Source organism: Cygnus atratus, chromosome 27 (assembly GCF_013377495.2).
Source record: "Cygnus atratus isolate AKBS03 ecotype Queensland, Australia chromosome 27, CAtr_DNAZoo_HiC_assembly, whole genome shotgun sequence".
NCBI classification, from domain to species: Eukaryota; Metazoa; Chordata; class Aves; order Anseriformes; family Anatidae; genus Cygnus; species Cygnus atratus.
The window spans coordinates 596,644-624,262 of NC_066388.1; the positions used below are offsets into that span (position 1 = coordinate 596,644).

Below are 27,619 nucleotides of genomic sequence, written 5' to 3' on the forward strand. Positions count from 1 at the left end.
GCAGGCTGCACTGGGTGCTCCCCAGCTGGGGCTGTGTTGGTGCCCACACTGTGCCCGGTGTTCCTGTGTCCGATGGCAGCGATGGTGCGGGTTCACCCGTGGATGATGTCGGTGCCACATGGGAGTGTGGGGGGGAGTGGGGGGGCACCCCACAGCCTCGAGGGGGTGGGCAGCCTGGCGGTGCTGTGTGTGCTGATGGGTACGTGTGGAGCCTGCAGTGTGCCCCTGCGTGGGGATGCGGATAGGTGGGACTCCCCGGCACGGTGCAGGTTCCCAACACCTTTAATTCAGGACCTGCTGGTCCCACAGCAGGAGCACAGGAGAACATGTTTCGGAGGAGCAGCAGTGTGAGCAGGAGAGGGGCCTGAGTGTGTCCCAGCACGGTGAGCCTCTGCTGAGCTGAACCTGCGCTGCTCCCTCCAGCTGCTGCCTGCGGGCTGCCGCGGGACCTGCCCCACACGGGTAAGCTGCTCAGCTGTTGTGGGAGCCAAGACCTACTTCCAGTTTATCTTAATCCTGTTCGTGATTAAGGGCAGTTAGACTGAAACGAGCCCAGGTTCATGTGAAATTAGCATCTGCATTGCCTTGAAGTTGCATCACAAACGCGCATGTGGAGGAGCCCAGCACATCGCGCCCAAGGCAGGGAGGATGCCCACGGGTGGGCAGGGGCTGGCGCTTCCCTGCTGCGGCTGAGTCCTCATTCCCTGGCCCTCCACCTGTCCCCAGCAGGCAGCGAGCCCCAGCTCAGCCCCCAGGGCCCTGTTTCTCCTTTGGGTCCCAGCCTGGGCTCTCGGCAGCCCAAGGCCACCCTTGGGGAGTGCTTGTCTCCCTCCCCGTCCAGCAGGACCTGTTCATACTCCAGTCGTGCCACCAGATGGTGACAACTTGTGGCCACTCCCTTGCTGAGCCCCGTTGCGATGCTGGGGCCGGGGATGCAGGCAGACCCCTGAGCCTCCCTGGAGCAGGGATGGTTTTCCCCATCCAAGCCTCCCGGTGATGGAACGAGCAGAAAACCATAACCAAGGAACGGGAGCAGCAGAGGCACGGTCCCTTTGCCTTTCCATCGCGAGGAGGTGTTACAGCGCAGCCCTGTAGGATCCATTCGGGGCCAACACTGACAAGTCTGGGACAAAGTCCGGGGTGGCTCTGCTGTCCCCACGCTCCCTGCTCTCGGCTAAACTCCCCCATGCCTGGTTTGCCGGGGGAGCGTGCCGGCAGGCATGTCACCTTCCCCTCCCTCTCCCCGTCCGCACCTCCTGGAAGTCACCCTGGAAGGGAACCACGCAGCGGGGCTCGGCGCAGCGCTCTGCACGGCTGCTGCCGGAGGTGGACGCCCGGCGTTCGGTTCAAACGCAGCGGCGCCGCTCGGCACGGCCGGCCCGGCCGCTGCCCCGCCGCAACCGCATCGCTGCCGGCGCGGGGCTTCCCCCGGCGGCCGGGAGGAGGCTGCCCCGGGGGCTGCCCGGGGGGGAGCGCGGCCCGGGGGGCGCCGAGGGGGCGGCCCGGCGGCGACTACAAGCCCCATCAGGCCGCTGAGGAGGAGGAGGAGGGCTGCGAGGAAGGCGGGGGAGGAGCCGGGGGCAGGCGGCGGGGTGCCGCGGGAGCGGCTCAGTCCGGCGGCGGCGGGCGCGCGGCGGGGACGCGGCGGCAGCGGCAGCGCAGCGCCAGTGGCGGCCGTCGGGGCGGCCGCGGCTCCCGGGAGCGCCTCCCGCCGCCACCTCGGGGCCGGCCCCGCCATGGGGCGGCCGCTGTGAGCGCGGCGGCGGCGGGGCTGCGCCTCTCGCCCCGGCCGGGGCTCCCCTCCATTGTTCCCGGGAGCGGCGGGCACCGCGCCGCCGCCGCCGCCCCGAGGGGCTCCGGTGAGTAGCGGGGGCGCGCACCGGCACCGGCACCGGCACCGCGGCGGGGGCGGGAGGGGGAGCGGGGCGGCGGGAGCTCGTTTTTTCCCCGGGGGGGGGCCCGATCGGGACCGCGGCCCCTCCGCCGCGATCCTCGCCCGCCGCCGGGCGGCTCGACGGGGACCCCGGCTCGGGGCACCGGGGGGCTGCGGCGTGCGGGCACCGCGGGCCCGGCCTGGCGGCGGCCGGGGCTCGGCGAGCGCTGGCCGAGCTCTTGCTTGCGGGTGCGGTGCCCGTGCGCGGGGGGGGCTCCGCTTCGCCGCCGCTCGGCGCCCGCTGCTGGGGCCGGAGCTGGGCGCCGGGACCCCCCCGCGCCCCGCAGGCTCCGTGCCGGGCTCGGCGGCGCTGCCCGGGCCCCGTGCGCCAAAAGTTCGCGAGCGGGAGCCCGGCGGCCCCCGGGAGGGGGTGGGAGAGGTGGGAGAGGAGCTGGGTTTTGTTTCGGCTGGGGCGCGAGGTGTCGGGGCGTTTCGGTAGAAGCTGCGCACCGAGGTGCTCCAAAGTCCGCGCTTTGGCTTTGTGTCGCCTCCGGTGTTGGGGAGCCGCTCGAGGGGAGCTGGGGGGCTCGGAGGTGGGGGGCTCGCCTCGCCCTCCACCCAAACTCTCTGCCCGGGGATCGCTCCCGGTGGTGCGTGGCGGAGGCTCGGGGAGCACGGCGTGGCGGTGCCGTTACCTGCTGGGTGTCCGCAGCCTGCCGAGCGCAGCTGGCGCTGGATGGGGCTGGCGCTGCCTGGCGAGGGCAGCCGGCTGGCCCACGGGCGTGCGGAGCGGGGTCGGGGGCTGCGTGCCCGTTCGTAACGCGTTCAGGTTCCACCGAGAAGCGCTGAAGCCGCCTCGCGATTTCCCCCCTGCGCCGGGTCGTTGGGTAACTGTGCGCTGCCTCGCGTGCTGCAGCTGGCCGCCGCGGCTGCCTTGCGGTGAATGTTTAAACCTTCACAGCGCGGCTCGCCCATTAATAAAACTGCTTGCGTTAATAAAACAGACGGATTCGGAGGTTGCTGGTTTGTCGGGGTCCCAGACGGAGTGGAATTGGGATTTGTGTCCAGCCGTGAGCAGGCAGAGGCAGCGGTTTGCTCTCACCGGAGGTCTCGGGGTGCCACCCAGCTCCCTGCGGGCAGCAGCGACCCTGCGCAGCCCGGGGGTGCTGCAGGAGCAGGGGCGCGGACCCCATGCACCTCTCTGGCTAGCAGCCATTTTCCCCGCACGGGAGCACTTCCTCCCCTAATCTCTGTGGTGGCTGGCGTGCACTGTTGCCTTCTTGTGTTGCTTAGAGGAGATTAAAACAAATGAGCACAGTCCTTGCCCCGGCAGGCTGAGGGCAGGAGCAGCACCGGGCACGGGGCTTCGCTGTGTGCGAGGCACCTGGCTGCTGCAGCTGTGCTGGGCAGGAGCCCAGGTCACTTTCAGGGGCAAACTGGAGCTCCCTGTTTATTTATCTGCCTGAAAATGTAAACTGAACTGGGAGCTGCTTTGCCTCCAGCCCCAGCGGATTTCACCCTGGTGCTGTGCTCTCCAGGCCCAGGCTGGATCGCAGATGCTCGTCCCACAATTTGGCTTTCTCCCCGTTGGGGACCTCCTGCTTCTGGGGATGAAGGCAAATGCGAACAGTAGGGGATACGTTTGCCGGAGAAGTGCGTGTCCTTCCGCTCCCAGCGGCTTTCCTGGGAGGAGCTGAGTGCAGGGAAGCCCCATCCAAGCTCCAGCCGCCTCTCGGGCTGGATAACCGGCCTCTGCCTCTTCCAGAGGCTGCGGCTGCGTCCTGGTGTCCTCATCCTGGAGCACTCCTCGGCAGAGCAGTCAGCGGGACCAGCCTGGGGAGGTTTTTGGGTACCGATGGATGCTCTGCAGATCTGAAAACTGAGCCCTGAGGTATGGGGCCCTGGATTTGGGGATGCTTCTAAACCTGAACTGGTTTTACAGAGACCTGGGGGTGAGGCTGGGCCTTTCCCTGTCCTTCCTGCCCCATGTGCCAGACCCCTGCTCACACCACACACAGTGTGCGGTGAACTTGGCGCTAGAGACACTCCTGGTAGCTTGCAGCAGGCTGTAACGCGTATGGCTGGGAAGGGTTAACGCTGTATGTGTGCTGCACAGTTGGATATTTATTTTTCCAAGCATGCGTCTGCTTTAAGCATTACAGTTTTTCCCTGTAGTTACATTTGCAGTTGTGTTTGCTTTTTATTTCAGCAAATACTTGGTTCCCGACCTGAGGCCAGGGCAAGGAGTGCTGGGCGAGGGGAAGGTTCTCCGCGTCCCCCGAGAGATTTGCCTTTGCCGTGCCCTTCTGTCCCAAGGGAGCTCGGAGGGGCTGCTTGTGTTGGGGCTCGGAGAAAAATATCAGTCTCTCTTCTTCACGGCCGGGCACATGCAGCCTGCTCCTGGGGGGCGAGCTCGGGGAGGGTTGGGTGCCCCCAGCCCCTGCTCCCAGCCCAGGGTGCCCCAGCCGAGCGGCCACGCTCCTGCTTCTGGCACCTTGGATGCGTTCCCAGGGATGAGCCACGCGCCGGGAAGGGGCTTCCCCGCCACACTCAGCTCAGAAACGCTCATCGGAGCCGCTGACGGGGAGGGGAAGGGCCCTGCTTGTGCTGCGTGTGTGCCGACAGCTCAGCCCTGACTCACGGCGTGGGAGAGCAGAGGGCAAAAGTCCGGCCCCCGGTCGCGCCGAGGACAGCACAAGCGGCAGGTTGCACGGGGCTGCTCCTCGGGGGCACGCGGGTGTGCAAAGGGTGGGCTGGGACGCGGGGTAGGCGGGCACGGGGGTGTTCCTGCCGGCGCTCCTAAATAGCTCCGTGGGTGTAATGGCCAGCTATAATTGCAGCCTCGGCAGGCAGGTCTCTAAGGGGCACTTAGCGCTGGTTCCTCTCGCTGTTTCCATTTTTAGTTGTTTGAATCCACCCCAAGCAGCAAATTGCAGCGTGCTGGGGCCGTGCGGGAGCAGGGAAGATGCTCTGTGAGGTTTGTGCCTGGAAGGAGCCAGAGACCCTCCCTCCCTGGGCTGCAGCCCTTCAGAGCAAGCGATTTCCTGTTGGGATTTATATAAAAGCTGAGCAGAGCAGAGCCATGCCTTTGTCTGCGCAGGTAGGAGCCCTCTCCTGCTACCCCAGCTCCTTGCAGAGGGCCCCCGGCTGCCCCTTCCACCAGCAGCAGCTCCTCGCTGCACACCAGTGTCCCCAGGCTGCAGCTGAGGGGAAGCAGGGGGAGCCCCCGCTTCGTCCCCACGTGCAGGACAGGTCCCTGTCCTGCACCTCTGCTTTCCAGCTGGGCCGTAGCTGCCGCCTGCCTGTGCTGGGAGCTGAGCACCGAGCAGAGCCCTCCCTCGCTCCCCGCGTCCTGGCACGCGGCTCCCTCCCCTTTCCCCCCGTGACTCTCCCTGCCGTGGGGCAGCTCGTCGCCGCTGAGAGACCTGTGAGCAGTGGAAAGAGGCTGCTGTCGAGCCCCTGAATCAGCCGGCCGGGCCCGCTCTGAGGTGGATCTGGGGAAGGAAGGGCTTTGCTGCGTGCCGAGCCAGCACTGACTCACTTGTCAGGAACTGCCGCTCGCCGAGGTGCAGCGCGCCCCCCGCCCGCCCCTCGGCACGGAGCCGCCCGGGGGCCCACGCAGACGCTCCGCATTAGGGCATGTTCCGGGGAGCATGTGCTGTCGATAAACAAAACCACTTAGAGACAGAAAATAATTTCCAGAAATACCGACGACTTTTTTTTTCCACCTCCCCCTTCCAAACCCTGATAAATTGCTAACATTCAATCACTGCTCTGAAATGCGCTGCCTGGCGCCTGGGAGCACTGGGGCTCGGAGATAATGCCGGTGTTTGCTGGGTGCTGCTTTTCGCTGCCCGGCCTCGTGTCAATATTTGGGGTCCCAAACGCTCCAGCGCTGGTGAGGAAGGGGCAGCTGGAGCCCCCAAACCTGCTGGAGCTCTGTGCGAGCCCCCCAGGCAGCACCCAGTGTTAAACGTGGGTCCTTCAGGGACGGCAGGGGCAGCTGCCCTGCCTGCCCCCTGGGAGAGGCGATGCTTTGGGAAAGGGGAGCGGTGGCCCAGATGCGGGGCCCCCCGGTGCTGTCCCCATGCGCCTGCTCCCGGGGCACCCGCCGCCACCACTCCGGCCAGCGCAGCCGGGCTGGGGTTAAGCAATTAACGGGGCAGGGAGCTCGTGCGCAAGCCCTGCGGTAAAGCCCGGGGGAACAATTAATGGCTGCTGGTGTCAGGACCTCAGTCGGAGGCTTTGCGATGTCGCAGATGTTGTGGAGGATGGAGCGCGGTGCTTCGCGCGCGGCTCCCTGGGGAAGCAAGCGGCTGGCTGGGGACAGCTGAGGGCATCCGGGCTCTGGCTCCAGCCGCCCGTCCCGAGCAGGGTTTGCTCGTGCTTCTTCCCACGTGGCTGAGGGAGGCTCGGCCCCACCAGCGGGAAGGACGGAGGGCAGGAGGGACACAGGTGGAGGCCACATCCCTTCGGCTCCGGCACAGCAGCCACCCGGAAAGGTTCCTCAGCGGAGGGAGCTCTGTGTGCCCTACAGATCCTGTGGGAGATGGAGGGGCTGGGGGTTGCGGCAGGATCTGCTGTGCCGAGGGTGCGTGGTGACACAGATAACACCGTATTTTGGTCTGGGCATGGGGGACTTGCCCAGCAGGAGGTCTGCAGCGAGACCCCTGCCATTTGGGCGCACCAGTGCGCAATCTGCCTCGCCTCCCTGCAGCCCTAACATCCCGAAACGGCTTCGGGAGCACCCGGCTTGGATTAACCACACCAGCACCTGCTGCGTACCCGGGGCTGTGTCCTGGGCTCGGCATGGTCTGGGAGCTGCCTGGGATGTTTGTAGCAGAAGATGCAGTGAAAACAAGGAAGAGAGGCAGGCGGGCATTTGCAAACGTCATGCCTGCAGGCATGTGTGTGCAGGAGGGAAGTGGCCTGGCTTCCAGAGCCCAACGGGAACACCTTTCTGGTCCCACAGGACTTTTGGATCTTGAGACTTCTCCATTTTGCATATGGGCAGAGTTAAAGAAAACTAAAAGGCTTCTGCCAAGTCCTGAAGATCTGGCTAGAATAAAGGGAGATTTTTTTGTTGTTGTTGCAAAAATTTTACAGCATTTCGATCTGTATTAGACTTGCTTTTTTGGAGCCAACTATGTGAAGGAGAAGGAAGGGAGTCGATCAGAAACCTCCCCTCTTTTAAACAGCATTTGACAATTTCTCCCACCATTCTGGGAAATTCTGCTTTACTCGGTTCTGCTTTGCCAGCAATTTTGCTCTCAGCACATCAGCATGTTCGTTTTTTTGGTTGTTTTTTTCAGAAAAACCTAACCCTGCCGATCTGAGCGCTGGGTTGCTGGAGGCTGTGGGAGGTCCATGTGGGTCAGGGTGGCTCTGAAGGTCTCTCCCGCTGGGCTGGGGACACGAAGTGTGTCACTTGCCGTGGCGAGCACGTCCCAGCGCGGTGTCCATGGGGCACCACCATGCCTGCGCCGCGGGGCTGTTGGTGGGGGCTCCCCTCTGCTGCCAAAGGGGCATGAAGGGGAAGGGGCTGCAGGGCGTGGGGCTTCTGTGCACCCTGTTCTGACTCTGCTTTCCTCCGCCGCAGCTTGCATTGGCCGACAGCCCGGCGGAGACCCCCCCACTGCCCCCGCCGGCTGACCCACCGGGGCCCCCATGGAGTGGGAGCTGTGGAGCCCAGTCGCCGAGCAGTAGCTGCAGCAGTGGGATGTTTACCTGGAGGTGCCTCATCCTTTGGGCTGTGCTGGTCACAGCCGCACTGTCTGCTGCCAGGCCGGCCCCCACCCTGCCCGACCAAGGTAAGGCGAGCACAGCCGCCGCGCCGGCTCGTTCTTTGTGTTCCTCTTGGGGTGATAAGATACCGCTATCTCTCCCGCCTTGCAAAAGAGGCAGAGGCTGGGCTGAGGTCCAGCGCGGGGCTGTTGCCTGCGGAGCCACAGCGTGTGCGAGGGCACAACCGCTGCCACGTGCGGCTGCCGGGTGCCCTGGGGCCACGGGCTGGTGCCAGGAGGGACGTGGCGAGCGTCGTCTGCAAAGAGCAAGTTGCATGGGCATGAAAAGCGTGTGCACGCTTCCAGCGTCGCCTGTGGGTGTTGTAAACCAGGAGTGAAATGGTGGCGAAACCAAACAACGGTTTGGAGGAGGATACAGCCCCTAAAGACCTGGCAGAGGCTGGGAGTTCGGGCTGCCTTCTCCAAAAGCACCGGGGTTGTGGCCAAGGGCCGCAGGAACTCGCTTCTATGGCCCCATGAAGCTCCGGACCCTGGTGGCACCTTGAGACGTGGTGGATGGGGCTCCGTGGGTCACCAGGCCCCAGAGAGGGCCGGCCCCGCGCAGGGAGGACGCTATAGCATTTCAAAGCACGGCCTTCCCTTGGTGAGGCAGAGAATAAACAGACCAGCCACCGCCGCCCGGGACTTCTGACTGGCTGCCTTTTGGTTTTAATTACCCGAGAATGTCTGGGCTGTGGGGTACTACTTTTCTTTTTAAGGCTCGCTCCTTCTTCCCTCCTCCTCCCACCAAAACCCCAAAATGTGGATGGACGTGGGGCTGCCCAGGGAACCGTGGCGCTCCCCATGCCTGGGGGCCCTTGGTGGCTCAGGACTTGAGACAGGAGCTTGTACCCCATGGCAGCAGGCACATCAGAGAGCAAACCCTGCTTCAGCTGGGGTCCCTGAGCTGACTGCACTGGGGGCACGCAGCGTCCAGGGTCAGGGGGCAGCAGGACCCCGTGACGGATGCGGCCGCTGCGATATCTGGAGCTGTGCGCGTCCCCTGGGAGCTACAGGTTGCTGCCACCCCGGAGCGGTGACTGGGCAGAGCATCGCTCACAAGCAACCTTCCCTGAGATTTTTCCACTGGCACGTTCACTGCCTGTTTCTGTAAATAACGCGGTTGACAGCAGTAAACATGTTTTTCTCGGGAGGTTGCTTCTCCTGGAAGAGGTTTCCTGGCAGCGCCTGGGGGAACGATGGCCCTGGGAGAGCGGCGATGGCGCACCCGGGCTCAGTGCTGTGTGGGTGCACAGCAGCTCCCTGGGCTCGTGGAGGTGCTGTGCTCTGCTCACCCTGCTGCCACCCGGGGAAAGCTGCCCAGGTGCTCGGGCTGAAGGCTGGTGTGAGCCGAGCTGGGTTTGGGGAGCCCTGGGGAGCCCTGGAGGGAGCAGCGTCAGGCCGCTGGTGCTGGTGGTGGAGGAGAGGAGGGAGCTGGGCCCTCGCCAGCCCCATGGCAGGGCTAACAATAACTCTGGAAGAGCTCCCCGACACGGCTCCCACCAGGGCGGCCCAATTAGTGCCACAGCAGGAGCCCGGCTGGGGCAGAGTCCGGCCCTTTGGCTCCGGAGCCGGCTGCTGGGAACGAAATGTTCCCGGTGTGACGCGCGCCTCCGCACCGGGCTGGGAGGGAAAAGGCCGGGCCCGGGCCAGGACCCACGGCAGCACCCGGAGCTTCACCTGCGAGGGCAGGCTCCGGATCCGGCCCTGAGGGGTTTGGGGTCCCGTGGGGGCTGTGTGTGGGGCAGCTGCATCCCACCCCGGGGCTGGTACACCGTCCTTCCCCACATCGCCCGCATGAGCATCGCCTGGCGGGCGGCTGCGGCCACGCTCCCGTCCCCTCCGTGGCGGAGGCAGCAGCTTTTCCGGACTTTGTTCTAGATGTTTATGGGGTTTCAGTTTACTCCTGGTTTTGAGGCGGCTAAGCTCCCTTCCCGGGGAGCAAGTAATCCCCCACGCTCGCTCGCGCAGGGCGAGCGGCCCCTGCCTTAGCTGCAAAGGAGGATTTCAAACCGCCGGCCCGCCTCCTCCTCGTGGCCTGGGGAGGGGGCTTGGAAACCCTGCCTTTGTCAGGGACTTGCTCCTGTGATTGAAAAATCTGCAGCAAATAAAATATTAATGGGCACTTACTGCATTTTATAGTTACCTAAATTTGGAGGTGGAAAAAAAAAAAAAAAGAAAGTTAAGGGAAAAAGCCAAGAAATTTCCATGAGCAACCTCCATCTCCCTCCCTCACAAAGCCAGTCTTTGTCTTCAGGTTAAACAGAAACCTGCAGAAAATTGCAGGGGGGATTTTTTTTCCCCTCTCTCCTTGTCTGCTATTGTCCTCTCCGCTGTCGGGGCTTTTCCACTGCTCCGGGTCTGCCTCATCCCTGCACGCAGGGGATGCCAGCGGCATGAAGCGCCCGAGCAAGTTTCCGTGGGGAGCCGGGTGCTGCTGGGCCCCATTTGGGGAGCGGCACGTTTTGGGGTGCTCCGATTCCTGGAGGCTGCCCCGCTGCAGCAGATGCCTTTGGGGGGACGAGTCCCCCCCTGGGGAAGGGCGATCGGGGGCAAGGTGTGGTGAAGGGGAGCCCCATGGGCAGGGGCAGAGCCGGGGGCTGCAGCTCTCCAGCGGCTCCGAGCCCCTTCCCCGGTCCCCTGGGGATGCGGTGCTGGGCTCTGCCCCATTTTCCGGCGCAGACGCTGGCCCAGCTGGCCGCAGGCTTATCCCCCAGCCTGCGGGGGCCCTGCTCCCAGGTCACAGGGCTTTGTTGTGGCCGCCTTGTCCCGGGGGGCTTGCTCTGGACCCAAAGGGACAGAGCTGTGAAGGCTCGGAAACCTCCTGCACTTCTGCTGATGGTGGCAGCCCAGGATCGATTGTGGAGCTCGGGGGGGTGGCCAGCAGCCCCCACCTGCACCAGTGAGCACACTGGCTGGGGGAGTCCGTCTGCCCTGGCCCCCCATTGCTGCAGCCACTTTGTCCCCGGGGCACCGCCGTGTCCGCTGGGGCATCACGCTGCTCCCTTCCCCTCCCAGCCTGTCGAGCAGGCATTGTTCCCCGCCTCCCGCCTTTCCACTCGGATGCTGTCACTCCAGCCCTTAATTGAGGAGGGAAAAAAAAAAAAAAAAAAGAAATATGAGTCTTTGGGAAAGGCAGCGGCAGCAGCGCTCGGCCGGAGCGCAGGCTGCGGAGCTGCCCTGTGCCTTGCCCTGTGTGCGTGGGGCTGGCCGCTGCCCCCGTGGGATCGCGCCGTGCCCAGGGTGCACGAGGTGCTGCAGCGTCCCCTCCTGAAGCTCCGGGCGAGAGGAGCGGGGTCCCCACGGCGTCGGCTCCCTCTGGGCAGCGAGCAGGGGCCCCAGCAAACCCCTTGCTTACTGCAAAAAGCCACGGGCACGTGTGTGGGTCCCCGGGGATGTGCGGGACCCTCGGCTGCCCCGAGCTGCCACCCCGCAGGCTCCTTGGCTCCTGGGGTGTCCCGGGGGACAGGTGAGCATTCACCCCGGTGGCCTCGCAAGCTGCTGGTGTGCCTGGTACTGAAATACTGCTTCATGTCACGCTGCTGCACCTCACACTGCTGCACCTCACGCTGCTGCATCTCACGCTGCTGCATCTCACGCTGCTGCACCTCACACTGCTGCATCTCACGCTGCTGTATCTCACGCTGCTGCATCTCACGCTGCTGCACCTCACACTGCTGCATCTCACGCTGCTGCATCTCACGCTGCTGCACCTCATGCTGCTGCACCTCACACTGCTGCATCTCACGCTGCTGTATCTCACGCTGCTGCACCTCATGCTGCTGCACCTCACACTGCTGCACCTCACACTGCTGCATCTCACGCTGCTGCATCTCACGCTGCTGCACCTCATGCTGCTGCATCTCACGCTGCTGCACCTCACGCTGCTGTATCTCACGCTGCTGCACCTCACACTGCTGCACCTCATGCTGCTGCATCTCACTGCTGGCTCGGCCGAGCAGTGTGCCCGGGGCTGCGCTGCGATTTGCCTCTGCTGCTGGAGAGCCGGGTGGGAGAGGGCATGGGGCAAGGGCCGAGGGAAGAAACGGGTCGTGTTTCTACGTGTGCCCTGCGGCATCTCCCTGCTCACTGCACAGCGGTGGCGGGACCCCCTGGGCAGGGGTGACGGGTCCCCCAGCCCAGGGGATGCCACGGGGGCCGCTTGGCCACCTCCGTGCGCGCCCAGGGGCAGCTGCGGGGGCGAGCGGGGAGAGGCACTTTTTAAATAAGAAAGAAGCCAATCCCCACGTCCCGGTAAGCGCTTCCTGTTGGGATTAGCAGAGCTGTGGGGCATGTGTGTGCTTTTTCTTCAGGAAATACCTTCAGTGAGCCCTGGTGGGGTTTCCAGGGCAACCGGCAGCCGGACCCGCTGCTCGCGGCCATTCAGCCCGGATTGTTCCTGCGCCGCTTTGTTGGCCGCTTTATTGCGCTCGCTCTGGCAAACACAGCGGTTCGCGCTGTTTTGTCAGGGCTGAATGCAGAACTTCTGCATTCTGACGGCCCGGCTCTGGCGCGGGGCCATTTGCATGCAAAATCCTTCGGGGGGGGAAGGAGGGCGGGCGAGCGGCCGGGCTGCGCTGGGAGCAGGGGGAAAGGTTAATCTGCGCCACCCCGGCGGCCCCGGCCTGCTGCCCCGGCCGTCCCCGTCCCCGGCAGGGGCCATGCCTGGGGGAGCGGTGACAGTTCTAGGAACCCGCTGACACTCTCCATCTGGCTCGCGCTCGCCGCGCTGAACTCTGTGCTCGGTTCCATTTCAAAGCTGGAATAAGGCAATAAAACGGCTGCAGGCGGCTCTGCCGTTACATCGCGCATCCACTTCTCGGGCTCGTTTCAAGGTGAAGGCGCGCTCCCCCGGGGCCGGGATCGCCCCTCCTTGCGTGGGACGTGGGGGCCCCCCACGGGCTGTGGGCACTCCCTTCCCCTGTGGGACGGGACGGGATGGGGCTCCACCAGCCCCCTCTGCACCGGGAAGCTCAGGATTCCTCCCCAGGCTGAAGAATTCAGGTTGAAAAGGGCATGGCGGATAGTTCAAATGTGCCAGATTTAACGTGCGTTGTGCTGGCTTCTCCAGGCCTGTGCAGTGATGCTGGAGCTGGCGGCTTTGCCTTAAAACCCACAGCAAAAAAAAAAAAAAAAAAAAAAAAACAACCAGAATCTCTCAGCTGAAGGTCCCAGCCTCAGCCCTGCGGAGAATGCCCACTCCTGGAGTTGTTCTGGGGGTTCCCTGGTGTCCCTGGGGACCCAAATTCCTCCTCTTTCCTGCAGTGCTGCCTGCAAGAGGGCCACGGCCACATGGGGCTGGGCGCTTTGGGAAGGCTCAGGCTGGGAGAGGGGCAAAGCAGTGCTGGGATGGCAGGTACACGGGCACCCAGGGGCCTGGGGCCGCAGGGAGCAGCAGGGAACCTTTGCAGGGAGGCTGCATTTGTTCTCCTACGCCTTATTTATGTTTTCGGTGGGTGTTTCTCCTCCCCGTGCAGAGCAGCTGGCAGACAAGGGGGATGGAAGGAGCCGGAGCCCCCCCTGCTGCAGCCGGGGGCAGGCACGGAGCCCCCAGCAGGAGCAGCACCCCCCATGCACCCCGTGAGGGCTGGGCGAGCAGCGCCGTGCTCTGCTTCCTCCGCTTGGCTTCCTTGCCAAGCAGTAACGGGACGGGCCAGGCCCGAGCAGAGCCAACCGTTTGTCCGGCCGATTAAGCTTTCGCTAGCGGGGCTTGCTTCGGGCTTGCTAGCACCCTGCTCGGAGCAGCCGGCTGCTCTCCGGAGGAGCTGCACCTGCTGGCTTGGTTTAAGTTACAGGAAAGCAGAGCGTATGAAAGAGACGTTTGAGGCTGATGGAGTCCAGCGATCAAACGGGCTCACCCTAATTACCATACGTGGGGGCAAGCCCGTCCCCGCCGCGGGCACTGTGCTGCCGGGGGCACCGCGCTGCCCTGAGCGTGCCCGTGTTTTCGCAGGGGCTGCATGGGCACGGCACACATCGGCTGTGGTGGTGCCAGCCAGGCCGTCCCAGCGGGCTGCGGCGCTGTCCGCCTGCCAGGGCCGCCCCGGCAGCCGCATTGTCCCGCTGCCGCCCGGGGGGGAGCTAACCTGGACATGCTCATTAGCCTGTGAATTCGTTTTCAGGCCGTTCCCACCATGCCGCGTTTTCCGCCTTATCCCCGAGTGCCAGAGATGTGCTTTGGGTTACCGAAGGGCAGGATCCTGCCTTGCCCTCTGCCTCCCCTCTCCGTCAGGGGAGCGCCCTGTCCATCACGCCCCTGCGCCTCCCCGGTCACGCTGCTGATGCAAAGCAGCCCTGGGCTCGCAGGGCCGGGCTGGGGGCACCAACTGAAAGGCACACCGGTGTCGGCAGCACTCCTGTGAGCCTGGGCTCTGCCCCCCGAGCCCCAGCAGCAGGTGGGGGTCTTGAAGCTCTCCCCACCTCCAAAGAGCTTTTCTCCCCCTGAGCCTCTCTGTGGGTCCGGCTGGGAGGTGTTTGGGGGCTGCAGGAATTCAGACCCGAGCCCAAAGCAGGTGCTGGAGGGCATGAAACAAGGGACAGACAGCTCTGGCTGCTGCTCCCGGTTTTGTTTTGGGTTTTCGTGGCTGTTTTTTGCTGGCTGACCTTGCTGTGTTTGAGAGGCGGGCAGGACGGGCAGGAGGATGCGGTGTTGTGCCGTGCTGCTCCGACAGACGGGACAGAGCTGCTGCATTGTGTGTGTTGGGTGCTGCCTGTGACTAATCCTTTGAAACACAAATCAGAGCTGCTAGGAGTGCCCGTTCTGTGTGACTGCGGGAGGAAAACACAGGGAAAACGATTGCGAAAGCAAGGCTCGTCCCCCAGCAGCTACGGGACTCCGCCAGCCTCCATCTTCCACGCCGCAGCGCTGTGTAACCTCGCTGCTAGATCGGGAGCCTGGCTTTTGGTCCTCTCGCAGTCGAGGAAAGCGCTGAACTCTTCCCCAGCAAGCTGTTTTCATTTAGGCATTAAGCAAAAGAGAGAAGCTCTCAAGCTGTTCCTAGATGGTTTTCCCCTGAAGCCTCTCAGATGTGCGAGGACAGAAGTGGCCAGAAGGCAGAGCACAGAGCATGGCTCGGTCGGTGAACGAGTCGCTGGAAGCCCGAGCTCTCGTTTCCAGCAGCAGGGGGGAGCGGAGCCTCCCGGTCCAGGCGATGGGCACCTGCTGGGCTTGCCCTGGAAGGTTTGCCACGTGCTTCTGCCGGGGTGCTGGCAGCCAGGCAGTCCCGAGGGCTCTTGCGAGGGAATCCCAGGATCAATGAATGGTCACAGTTGGAAGGGACCTCTGGAAGCCGTTCTGAACCTTGGCATATGCAGAAAATGTTCCCGAGGATTTGCTTCGGGGCTGCCTTGTGAAAAGGCTCTGTGCTGAGCTGGAGCGAGCGGAAGGGGATGGCTGTTGCTGTCAGCCAGCCTGAAGCTGGCCGGCCACTGCCCAGAGAGCAGCGAGGACCAGGAAGATGCTGTAGGAACGCGGCTGCACCCGCCCTGCACCCTCATGGGGACCCTCAGCGCCTGCGGAGATGGTGACGGAGCTCTGCAAGAAAACCTGTGGTGCTGGCACTGGAAGGGAAGCCAGAGCTGCACCTGGCTGAGCCCGTCCTTGGGCCACGAAATTGGAAGAGATTGTTTGAAACCCGGACATCTGCGCCGAGCCCAGGACCTGGGGACCAACAGCTTTGTGCACAGCAACTGCCGGGCGAGGGCAGCACTGGGGGATACGGCCCCGTCAGCAACGCCAGGGACCAGGAGAGAGCAGCCCGCGTAGCACCAGGATGGACGGACAGGGTCTTTGTGCTGCTCGCATGAACATCTCAGGATGGCTGCAAGCGAGGAGCGCCCTGCCGGCCCTGCTTGGCCAGAGCTTCCCTGGGCTGAGCTTTCCCAGCGCTGCTGCTCTCGCCGAGCCTCGCACCTCGCCTGCTGCCCCCCCTAATTGACCCGGCCTTCTGCCCTTCCCCGAGGCGCTCTGACCAGAGCGGGGCTCCCTGCAGCATGGGGACCCCGGGGCCCGCTTCGCTCGCTGAGACTGCTCCTGGGCAGGGGGCACCCTGGGGCCCGTGAGCAGCAGCGGGGCAGAGCCACTGCAGAGCTCAGCAGGGTTCGTCTCAGGTTGCCCGTTTCTCCCCCATTTTAAATCCCTGCCACAGCACACTCCCTCTGCGAGGGACCGGGCCAGGCAGAGACCAAGGGCACTTGGTGGTTTTCAGCTCCCCGGCTGCTGCCTCGCCGTGCCGTGGGGCCAGGCGCTTGGTGCTGCTTCGGCCGCTTTCAGCCTCTGCCTCTGCTTCCCCTGCGCCCCGTGGGCTGCGTGGCCGCGCTCAGGGACAGCCGGCCGCGGGGCCACCGACACGTCCCAGCAGCGCATGTTGCCTGATTAACACAGCCCCTCAGCAGCTTGGTGTCCTTTTGTCTCTAGTTCTTTTCTCCTTCTTTTTTTCCCTTCTCTCTCTCTCTCCCCTAACTCCTCCAGTTCTGCCCAAAGCGAAAATCGAAGTGGAGTCCTACTCGGCCCACCCCGGGGACCTCCTCCAGCTGCGCTGCCGGCTGCGGGATGACGTCCAGAGCATCAACTGGGTGCGAGACGGCGTCCAGCTGGCCGAGAACAACCGGACGCGCATTACCGGGGAGGAGGTAGAGGTCAGGGACGCTGTGCCCGAGGACTCGGGGCTCTATGCCTGCATGACCAACAGCCCCTCGGGGAGCGAGACCACCTACTTCTCCGTGAACGTCTCAGGTTCGTAGCGGCGCAGGGAAGGGGCAGCCCAGGCGGAGCGAGGAGCGGAGTGCCCGTGCGCACGCGTTTGCATGCTCGCCGCCACGCGCAGGTTTGTTCGGCGGCAGCGCAGCGGCTCCGGGCGCTGGCCGAGGGTCCCGGCCCCGCACTGCCCGTGGCAGCACCGTGCTCCCCACGCGTGGCACGGCCACAGAGCCCGGCTGCGGAGCTGGGACCTGCGCTGCGGGGTGCCTGGGGGAGCCGCCGGCTTGGTGCGAGGGCTCTCTGCCGTGCCTGGAGGGCAGCCGGGGTTGTCGCGCCCGCTGGGTCCATGCGGGGCACAGGCTGGCAAGGACCGTGGTGCACAGAGACCTCTGCGGAAGGGCAGGCACCGCCAGGTGTTCCTGCCGGCCCCGCGGGGCAGGGGGAGGCTGAGGCTCCCAGTGGGGAGCACGGATGGTGTCCGACGCCCTCGCTGCCCCTGCGAGCCCACGGGGTGCATGCGTGGGAACACGTGTGTTTGTCTGCATGGGCTGGCAGGGCTGCACATCCGACCGCCACAACGAGCACGCGCTGGGCTCAGGCCGAGGTTCGCTTTGGTGTTGTTGAGGCATGATGGTGGAGGTGAATGCTGCGGGTCGGGAGGTGTCGGCTAACCCTGGGGGCTCAGCTGCCCCCTGGATGGATTGGTGTCACCAGGCACGGGCAAGGCGCGGTGCCTGGAGGCGCAGCATGGGGCGCTGTCATCCGGAGCCCAAAATCAGCCTCTGGGGGCAAATTGCGCTTGGACAGCAGGCACTGCTAGCCGGGGCCCTGCTGGCTGTGCCAGCGGGTGCACAGCATCCACCCAGGAGCCTCGCACCTCCCCGCCGTGCCTCGGTGCTGCCCAGGTGTCGGGTCCCGTGCAGGAGGAAGGGCAGGTCCGCGGGCGGCCACTCAGCTGGGCGTCTCTTCTCTTGCAGACGCGCTCCCGTCTGCAGAGGATGACGACGACGAAGACGATTCCTCCTCAGAGGAGAAGGAGGCGGATAACACCAAGCCGAACCGTACGTTTGCCGGATGGGTTTGCCCCAATGCTCCTTTGCCCTTCCTCCTCTCTGTCATGGCTGTTGGGGTGGGAGTGAGGGGAAGCCGGGCATACACGTGGGCATCACGCAGGGACCGAGGAGAGGGTGGGCAGGGGGCCCTGCTCCAGCCCACGACACCTGCTGTCAGCGAGGGCTCGATGGGGGAGCAGCCCCGGCTGCCCCGGGGCACAGCAGCACTGGGCTGTGATGGGGAGGCTGCTGCTGTGGCCGGGCTGAGCGTGCACCTCGCACCTCGCCCCCATCCCGCCCCGGGCATCCCCAGCATTGAACCACGAGCAAACGCCGGCCCTCCCAGTGCCCAAACCCCAGCCGTTTCCCCGGTGCCCTGCGCCCACCGCACTGAGCCCACCGCTCTGGCTCCCCAGAGGCCGTAGCTCCCTACTGGACCTATCCCGAGAAGATGGAGAAGAAGCTCCACGCGGTCCCCGCCGCCAAAACGGTGAAATTCAAGTGCCCGTCGGGCGGGACGCCCAACCCAACGCTGCGCTGGCTGAAGAACGGCAAGGAGTTCAAGCCCGACCACCGCATTGGGGGATACAAGGTACGGGTGCGGGCTGGGGCTGCACCCACATGTGGGTGCTCGTGCGGCTGCGCGGGCTCCATCCTGATGGGTCCGGGCTCCGTGAGCACCTCGAGGGGCCGGGCTGGGGGCTCGCTCTGGGGCGGCGCGGGGAGGAGGGGGAAAATGAATGGGCTCTGCAGCTTAAGAGGCACCGAGCCGCCTGTTCGTGCAGCCCCGGGCCTCCAGAGGGGCAGATGGGCCCCCTGACATTCCTGTTGCAAAATAGACCCACGGCAGTGACCTGCTTCTGGGTCATGTTTGCACCAGCCTCAACCTTTGGGGGAGGGGGAAGGATGAAACCAGCCAGCCTTGGCCGGCCTCGCTAATCCCCCCGTGGAGTGTCCGCCCTGGGATGCTCCTCCAGCATCCAGGGCCACCTCCAGCCCCGGCACCCCGCAGCTGCCCTGCCGGGGGGCACCATCCCCTCTCTTCATCCCTTCAATATTCCACGGGGGCTGCTGCTCTGGAAGCCTCTGGTTGCTCCGTTTGGTTTTGGAGCTGGGCTGCAGCTCGGGGTGCCAGGCGTAGCCCGTGAAGGCAGCTTCCCATCGGGCTGGGGAGGGGAAATGGGAGAAGTGGGGGGATGCAGGGGCTCAGCGTTTGGGATGCGGGGCTCAGCGCTGCACCCTGGGGCAGTGCGTCCCCGTCTGTGCGAAGCACCTCAGCTGGAGGGTGACGGCACGGTGCCCGGGATGGCTGCTGGGGCCGAAGTGCTGGGCTGTGGGCATCACCAGCTCCCAGCTGCGAGGGAGGAATGTGGCAGCCCGGTGTGCAGCAGATGCAGCCGGAGCCCAGGAGCGGCAGGGGATGGGTGCAGGAGGCTGATCCCTGTGCCGCACGGCCAGGGGGGACCTGGGAGCGCTCGCAGCCCGGCTGAGCCACCCGGGGACCCAGCTGAGCGCCCGGACGGGCCGGGAGGAAAAACGCTCGGTCAGCAGCACCCAGGTCGCCCCGGGATGCGCTGCGCCCTGCCCGCTGACCCGGCGCGGTGTCCCCTCGCGGGGCAGAACAATGCCGCTCTGTTCCCTCGGGGCGGGCGTCCCTGCGCCCGGCGAGCCCGGCGCGCTCAGCTCACAGCGTCTGCTGCTCGGCTCCGTGGCGAGGCTGTCCTGGGACAGCTGGGAGCAATTACGGCCCCTCTGTAGGAGAGGGGAAAGGTGACCTCAAACCCAGATTTATGTCGTGCCGGCGAGGCGGGGGCCGGGGGGCTGAGCCGGCTCTGACACGCACGCCCGGCGCCTCGCACCTAACGTGGCCCCCCTGCCCCCAGGTCCGCTACGCGACCTGGAGCATCATCATGGACTCGGTGGTGCCGTCCGATAAGGGCAACTACACGTGCATCGTGGAGAACAAATACGGGAGCATCAACCACACCTACCAGCTGGATGTCGTGGGTGAGGATGGCGCTGGGGGGGCAGCGCAGGCCCGGCTGCTGCTGACGGGCTGTGCTGGTCCAGGTGCCGCTCCCAAACCAGCCCCGGCCCCAGCCCCACGCCCACCCCTTGCTCATCTTCCCCGAGCCGGATGGGTGCTGCGCCCGGCCAGCCGCCTGTCCCCAGCACGGGACGGGGACACGGGGAGGGGACGCGCTGGATGCCCCCTGGTGCAGAACAGGCGAGGCGGAAGGGTCACCCCGAACCATTCTGGGGGCTTTTAATTGTGGTGGAAATAATTTCATAGACCAGACAGAAACTTTTTCTAATCGCCTTATTAGCCATAATTCCCAGCTGGGAAGGCTGGTCTGAGCAGTTCCACATGTGGAGCTGCTCTAAATGCCAGTAAATGAACCATTAAAAATGTGATTTAATTTGATTACACTGAGCAAACTGAAGGGAACAGTCAGCGAGGTGAACAAAGGGGTTTGTTAATGCTGACTCACCACAGTGGCAGCCGCTTTGTTAACGGCCGGGGCCCTCGTTTGGTTTGTTTGACCTCTGACCCCCCAATAGGTAGCCAAGTCCCCGCACCGGGGTGTCACCTACCGGGATGTCACCTGTCCCTGCGCCCTGGGGCTGCGGGAGGAGACCCCTGGGGACAGGGGAGTCACAGCCCCCCCTGAGCGGGGGTCCCCGTGCGGGGGGCTGCGGGGTGCCCCGTGGTAAGGCGGCCCTGTCCCTTGCAGAGCGCTCCCCGCACCGGCCCATCCTGCAGGCAGGGCTCCCTGCCAACAAGACGGTGGCCCTGGGCAGCAACGTGGAGTTTGTCTGCAAGGTCTACAGCGACCCCCAGCCCCACATCCAGTGGCTGAAGCACATCGAGGTGAACGGCAGCAAGATCGGCCCCGACAACTTGCCCTACGTGCAGATCCTGAAGGTAAAGCCGCACGCAGGGCCGCCCCAGCCCAGCTCCCTGCAGGGTCCCCGCCGGGCACAGCCGGGGTCCCACAGAGCCGGGGACCCCACCAGGTGGCACCGAGGCCGCCAGAGCCGCAGAGCCACCCCCAGCCCTGTGTGCTGCGCCCCGGGGGTGGGAGGTGGGCAGGGAGCAGGGAGGGCAGCGTGCGGGGGGTGCGTTAATCCTTGTGGTGCCGCAAAGGTGCACGCCGTGGGGCTGGGGGGGCCCTGGGAGCCAGCACGGAGGCGGATGGCTGCGCCCTGCTCCATCCAGGCAGGAGCAGCGCCCTCCGTGCACCAGCCGCTCAGCACCCCGGGGTGCTCGCCTGTCCCCATCCTCGCCCCAGACCCCAGGGCGCATGGCTGTCCCTGCCCATGCCCCTGGAGGCGATGCAGCAGGGAGCAGCACTGCGGTCCCTCGCCTGCTGCCCCCCCTGCCCGGCTCACCGTGCCCCCCAGCCCTGCCGCCCGCGGTGGTGCCGGCTGGGGGCAGCCCCCAGCTCGCCGGGCGGAGCACGTGCCAGCGGAGCGGGCGCCGGTGCTCCGGGCGCCGCGAGTTTTGACGCCGTCAATGTGACTCCTCTGTTGTTGGTCTGTTCCAGCACTCGGGAATTAATAGCTCTGATGCGGAGGTGCTGACCCTGTATAATGTGACAGAGGCGGAGAGCGGGGAGTATGTTTGTAAGGTTTCCAATTATATTGGCGAGGCCAACCAGTCTGCGTGGCTCACTGTCACCAGACCTCTGGCAAAAGGTAATCGGAAGGACGCCCAGTGGGATGCTTCCTTGGACAGTCCGTCCCCAGCGGTGGAGAACAAAACTCTGGGCTCTCTTGTTTCTGCTGTATTTCTGGTGCAAAAAGCCATGGAAAAATACCCAGCGAGGCCGGCTAGGTTTTGTGCTGTGTTCTTCCCCCCCCCCATCATGTGCTTCCCACCCCACTGCGCAGCCACTGGAGCCGTGCCGGGTCTGCGCTGCTGTCCCTGCCCTCCCTCCTGTCTCCGTCCTCGTGCCCCCCACGTCCTGACACTCAGCCGGCCGGCTCTCCCTGAGGTCTATTTTTCCATGTAGCCCATTGCCAGCATGTTCAGATGGGCAGGACACTCAGTTTGGTGAAGGGTTTTTAACCGGCATCTCCTTAGGGCCGCTGGATGAGTGGTCATCCTGAGGGTCTCTTTAACAGGTCTGCAGTGGTCTCTGTCTGCTCCCGGGGGTCTGGCAAATGAGACTGTGCTCCCTCCTCTCTGGCCCGCTTCCCAGAAGATCTCATGTCGTTTGCTTCTCCGTTTTTTGCTTCCATTTTTCCTTCTAGACGGCTGGCGTTAACACGACAGACAAAGAAATGGAAGTCCTTCACTTAAGGAATGTCTCTTTTGAGGATGCTGGGGAGTATACATGTTTGGCGGGTAATTCTATTGGGATCTCCCATCACTCTGCATGGTTGACAGTTCTCGAAGGTATATACTCCTTTTCCTGTCCCTTTCCTCCCTCGTTTCCACGTGTCGTATGCATTGCGGTCCGGGGCAGGGCGCTTCCCTGGTGGGTAGGGGAAGGGACGCGTGGCCCACCCCTGCCCGGCAATGCATACCCGGCTGCTTTTAACCCGGGTTGGACCCGGGGCCAGGCCAGCGTCCCGGGCACATGCCGGCAGCGGGGGGCTGGGGGGGCGCCGGGGGTGCTGCCCGGCTCCGTGTGCGAGGAGCTGGCCTTGCCCCGCGGTGTGGGAGCGCGCCGGGGCTGTGTCGCTTTGCTGCGCTCCGGGCGCATTGATGCTGCTCCTGGCCATCGATGCTGCCCGGCCCCAAGGCTGATAACAGCAGCCAGGGAAAGTTTTTGGGGCGCCGCCTGGTCCTCGCTTTCCAGCCAAAAACTTTCCCCGTTATCAGCCGCCGCTCGGCCAGCCGGGCATGCTCGGAGGTGGTGGCTGCAGGGACAGGAGGTTTCCACTCTTCCACCTCTCTCTGAGGCTCTGTTCTCTGGGGGTCAGGTCGGGGGTGCTGTGGGGGGGCAACAGCAGCTCCCCCGCTGCCAATATGTGGTTTGTGGCTGCCCCGGACTGCTGCCTCCTGTGCTACTGGAGCCACCAAGGTGGGGCTGGGACCCCTCCCCAGCAGCCCGGGGGCCCAGCAGGCTGCTGCCGCTGGAGGCGCTTCTGGCTGCTCCGCTTGAGCTGCCCCGGTGTTATCTGTTATCAGTAACACCCGGACCCCCGCAGAGCTGGCACTGCTGCACGGCCCCCTCCACCCCGCCGTAAGCGCAGGCCCCGGGGGACGCCCGGCTCCGAACGTGGGCACAGCTCAGCAGCGGGGCGGGGACCCCACGGGGCGGTGCAGGGGAGCATCCCCAGCACAAACCCAGGGGCAAGCTCGGCCATGCGGTGCCACCAGCGCGATCCCATCCCATGCGGAGTGGGGACAGGCACCGTCCCCCCACTTCACACCTCTCTCAGTTGACCCAGCCTGGGGCCCCGTCCTGCCTCCCCCTGCCCCAGGTGCCTGCCTGCGGATGCGGCCCAGGGGTCCCCGTGCAGCTTCCCCACAGCCTCCCTGGTCCCTGCTGCACCCCAGGCCGGGCTGACCCCGAGCGAGGAGAGGGGCCGGGGTCTCCCCAGCACCGCGGGGCGGGCTCCTGCTAACGCCCTCCCCATGCCGACCCAGCTATTGAGGACACGCCGGCCATGATGACGTCCCCCCTCTACCTGGAGATCATCATCTACTGCACGGGCGCCTTCCTCATCTCCTGCATGGTGGTGACCGTCATCATCTACAAGATGAAGAGCACCACCAAGAAGACGGACTTCAACAGCCAGCTGGCCGTGCACAAGCTGGCCAAGAGCATCCCGCTGCGCAGACAGGTAACAGAAAGTAGAGAGGGGGTTTGTTTGCACCTACTGCTCCCCCCGGAGACTTGCCCTTGCCCTGGGTTGGGGGGGGGGGGGCGGACCAGGGCCACCCCCCACCACGCTGCGTGCAGACCCTGTGCAGCCCTATGCCCACCCATGGCACGGTGCAGGGTGGGGACCGTCCCTGTGGGTGGTGAGGAGGGCTGGAAGGATTTAAGGCAATCTAATGTTTGAGCAGAAGAGCCTGTTTTACCCACCGAGGAGACAGGAGGACCCCCAGGCTGTGTATTTTGTGGTATCAGCAAGCAGGAAATTAATTAAAAATAATTCAGTCGTGCTCCGACCGGGAAGCAGCGCTGCAGGGGCCCCGTGCCCACAGACAGCGTTCGGGATCTGGGCAGGGCTGGGGGGCGAAGGGGGCCCCGGTCAGCGCCTTCCCCCCGGCGGGGGCAGCCTGCCGCGGCCCCAGGCACTGCGAGAAGGTAACCCACGGCCCCGCTGCAGGTGTCGGCCGACTCCAGCTCCTCCATGAACTCAGGCGTGATGCTGGTGCGGCCCTCGCGGCTCTCCTCCAGCGGCACCCCCATGCTGGCCGGCGTCTCCGAGTACGAGCTCCCCGAGGACCCGCGGTGGGAGCTGCCCCGGGACAGGTGAGGGTGCCGCGGGGTGGGAGCAGGGCCGGGCGGTGGGATCGCCGGTGGGTGCCGGGCGCCATCCCGCTCTCCTTCCCCTGGCGTCAGGCTGTCTGTCTGTCCTCCCGGCAGGCTGATCCTGGGCAAGCCCCTGGGAGAAGGGTGCTTCGGGCAGGTGGTGCTGGCGGAGGCCATCGGCCTCGACAAGGACAAGCCAAACCGCGTCACCAAAGTGGCCGTGAAGATGCTCAAGTGTAAGTGGTGGTGGGAGCGGGGGGGCCCGCACGGTGCCTGGGGCCAGGCGTGCACGGCACGGGGGGACCCAGCCTGGCCCCCGCCCCGACCGGCGCCTCTGCTGCTGCAGCCGACGCCACGGAGAAGGATTTGTCCGACCTCATCTCCGAGATGGAGATGATGAAGATGATCGGCAAGCACAAGAACATCATCAACCTGCTGGGGGCCTGCACGCAGGACGGTGAGCGCGTGGGCGGGGAGGGGGCGTCCCGGTTGCTGCGGGGGCGAGGACAGCCCCCGGGGGCAGAGCAGGGGCTGGGGTCCTGCTCAGCACCGCTCAGCCCCGCTGCCCGCAGGCCCCCTCTACGTCATCGTGGAGTACGCGAGCAAGGGCAACCTGCGCGAGTACCTGCAGGCGCGGCGCCCCCCCGGCATGGAGTACTGCTACAACCCCGCCCGCGTCCCCGAGGAGCAGCTCTCCTTCAAGGACCTGGTGTCCTGCGCCTACCAGGTGGCGCGGGGCATGGAGTACCTGGCCTCCAAGAAGGTGAGGGCCCCGCACGCCCCGCGGTGGGGACGGGATGGGGACCCCGGAGGCCGGGCTGCGGGAAGGGGCCGTGCGCCCCCTTCTCCGAGCCCGCGTCGCCGTGGGGGGGCCGCCGGGGTTTCGGGACCAGCTCACGGCCCCGCGCGCTGCCCAGTGCATCCACAGGGACCTGGCGGCCAGGAACGTCCTGGTGACCGAGGACAACGTGATGAAGATCGCTGACTTCGGGCTGGCCCGTGACATCCACCACATAGATTACTACAAGAAGACGACAAATGTGAGTGCCGCGGGCGAGGGGCTTTGCGGAGGCAGGGGGAGGCAGCGCTCAGAGAGCGGCAGGCTCCGTGCGCAGGGGTGCCCCAGCCCGTCCCAGCAGGTTCCCAGTTATCCCCTCCGGATCCACGGGCTGCCTTGGGGCACTGAGCTGATGGGGTTTTTCTTCTGTCCCAGGGTCGCCTGCCAGTGAAGTGGATGGCCCCAGAGGCCCTGTTCGACCGAATATACACTCATCAGAGCGATGTGTGAGTACCCTGGGCACGGCCCGGCAGCAAACAAACCAATTTCTGTGCACGCACCCAAAGCTCTCCGGTGGGGCCCCCGCTCGGCGCAGCGGGCTCACGGTGCCCCCACGTGCTCGCCCGGCAGGTGGTCCTTCGGCGTGCTGCTCTGGGAGATCTTCACGCTGGGCGGCTCGCCGTACCCCGGCGTGCCGGTGGAGGAGCTCTTCAAGCTGCTGAAGGAAGGCCACAGGATGGACAAGCCCAGCAATTGCACCAACGAGCTGTGAGTGCCGCGCCGGGCTGGGGACCAGAGGGTGGCCGTGCGCTGCGCCCCGCCAGTGCCGCTCCCCTCGATGCACCTCGGGGCCGCCCGTGCAAACGTCAGGCAAACCTCGTGCTCCCATCCCGGAGCGCAGGCAGGTGCACGCTGGGGAAGGCAGATGTTCAGAGTTACTTTTCCAGCAGTTCCCGGCCCTGCAAAAACATCAGCTCAATCTGTTTGCAATAATCGACATCTTCCTTTGTTATTCCTCAGCAGGAGTGAATCCCAGAATGACCCCAGAGCAGGGACTAGCTCAGTTTTGGTTAGGTCCTACCAAAACAGCCCCGTGTCCTTCCCCGTGCCCACGGCGGGGGCATTCCCTTCCTCCCACACAGGAGATGAGCACAAAATAGCACAAACTCCCTGAAATCCCACCTCTGCTGGCTGATGGTGCCAGCCCACGGTGCAGAGCTCCCCGTGCGCCCGCGGGACCCGGCTCAGCTCTCGCCCCTTCGCCCCCAGGTACATGATGATGCGAGACTGCTGGCACGCCGTCCCCTCGCAGCGCCCCACCTTCAAGCAGCTGGTGGAGGACCTGGACAGGATCGTGGCCATGACCTCCAACCAGGTAGGGGAGCCCCCGTGCGCCCACCCCATCCAGGAGCCCCCCCGGGGCTGCGCCGTCCCCGCCTGAGCCCCGTCCCTTGCAGGAGTACCTGGACCTCTCGGTGCCGCTGGACCAGTACTCGCCCGGCTTCCCGGACACCCGCAGCTCCACCTGCTCCTCGGGGGAGGACTCTGTGTTTTCTCACGACCCTCTGCCGGACGAGCCGTGCCTTCCCAAGTACCCCCCCCAGCACACCAACGGCGGACTGAAGCGACACTGAGGCTGGCACGGCCAGCGAGGGACCGGACGCCCGCGCGTGCCGCGGTGCCGGGGGGGTGCCGCCGCGCAGCCCGGCCGTGCCGAGCTGCGTGAGGGCCTCGGAGACACGGCCGCAGCATCCCGGCACCAGAACCACCCACGTCTCGTGCCAGCTTCTCCTGCCGCCTCCGTTGTGAACTCTGCAGCCCAAAGGTTTCGCTTGGTGTTTTGGGTGTCGGTTGTTTTGTTTCCTTTAAACTCTTCCATGAGGTCTGCGCTTGAATCTCTCCACTTGGTTAAGCCTAAATCCTCCTCCGGGGCCAGCGCCCTGCTGGGGAGCAGCCGCCCCTCCTGGGACGTGATGTCCTGGGGGAAATGGGGAGCCGGGCGTGCGCCGCGTGTGATCCCGACCTGGCGCGGGAGTCCCCGCGGCACGGACCTCGCGGTGTGCGGCGCTGTAAGGCTGGCCCGCCAGCTCACCGGTGCCAGTACCAACTCGCTTCGCTGACCAAACCCTTGGGACCTTGGAAGGGAGACGCCACGCGTGCATCTGCTCAGCACCGGTGGCAGAGGCAGCCAACAGCCAGTGCTGAAAACAAAAGTCCTGTGTACATAGCTAAAAATATGTATAAATATGAATATATATTTACATGTCTTTTTAAAAGGGTTGTTACCAGAGATATACCAGTTTGGTAGTAAGGTACTAGTGGCTGGTAGATATCAGTTGCTATAAAAAAAAATCATATATTTTGCTACTTTTGCTGTTTTTATTTTTTTAAATTATGTTCTAAACCTATTTCAGTTTAGGTCCCTCAATAAGAATTGCTGCTGCTGCTTCAGTTTTATATGGGGTTGTATTAAACAATAATAATTATGTGTCGATGCCTTTTGGGAGCACGTTGTCATGGTGTAAATGGCCTTTCCTCCCCCTGGCTCCCGGGGTCTCTGGCGGTGCTGGGCCGGGTGCAGCCCCCCGGCGCTGTGCGGGTGCTGCCCGGTGCCCCCGGCTGTCACCGGGAGCTGCCACCAGACACCGGGGCGCTGGCACAGCACGGGCCCCGCTCCCGGGCCATGCCCGCCTGTGCCTTAGCGGCGCCGCGGGGAGCATCCTCGTGTCGGGCACCGCTCCCCGGGCCCTGCCCTGCCCGGCGGTGCCGGTGCCCAGCCCGCGGAGCTGCTCGGCGGGGAGGGCGCCGCGGTGCCGTGGTGGGGGGACGCGCGTCCCCATCCCTCCCCAGCACTGGCGTCGGGACCGCAGAGCCAGGGCGCTGTTACTTGAAAAGTTTATTTTGCCTTTGTATGGAGAAATATTATTTGTTGTAAACTCTTCTGTAATGAATCTGGAATTCTTGTAATTATTAAAGACTTTAACCAAGCCGTGGCGGA

The 27,619-nt window shown here is 64.9% G+C and overlaps 2 protein-coding genes across 5 annotated transcripts; one reads left to right on the forward strand and one right to left on the reverse strand.

The window, feature by feature from the left end:
• The first annotated feature begins 1,713 nt into the window (after positions 1-1,713).
• On the forward strand, positions 1,714-27,608 carry FGFR1 (fibroblast growth factor receptor 1). Of its 4 annotated transcripts, none has more exons than XM_035562678.2 (18): positions 1,714-1,859; positions 7,473-7,683; positions 16,127-16,390; positions 17,332-17,415; positions 17,823-17,998; positions 19,290-19,413; positions 20,142-20,332; positions 21,664-21,808; positions 23,009-23,205; positions 23,698-23,843; positions 23,958-24,079; positions 24,190-24,300; positions 24,416-24,606; positions 24,761-24,883; positions 25,057-25,127; positions 25,252-25,389; positions 25,891-25,996; positions 26,079-27,608. In XM_035562678.2, the coding sequence occupies exons 2-18, from the start codon at positions 7,593-7,595 to the stop codon at positions 26,253-26,255; spliced, it is 2,457 nt and encodes an 818-aa protein (XP_035418571.1). In that variant the 5' UTR covers positions 1,714-1,859; positions 7,473-7,592; the 3' UTR covers positions 26,256-27,608. The 4 variants fall into 4 exon arrangements, with proteins under 4 accessions (XP_035418571.1, XP_035418570.1, XP_035418574.1 ...); XM_035562677.2 differs by having other exon boundaries at positions 1,715-1,859; positions 23,009-23,211; XM_035562681.2 differs by lacking the exon at positions 16,127-16,390 and having other exon boundaries at positions 1,715-1,859.
• LOC126913591 (inner centromere protein-like) lies at positions 9,678-12,747 on the reverse strand. Its single transcript, XM_050715748.1, has 2 exons — positions 11,460-12,747; positions 9,678-11,429 (listed from the first exon to the last, which is right to left on the reverse strand). Exons 1-2 carry the CDS (start codon positions 11,592-11,594, stop codon positions 10,650-10,652), a joined length of 915 nt encoding a protein of 304 aa, XP_050571705.1. The 5' UTR covers positions 11,595-12,747; the 3' UTR covers positions 9,678-10,649.
• Positions 27,609-27,619: the final 11 nt, after the last annotated feature.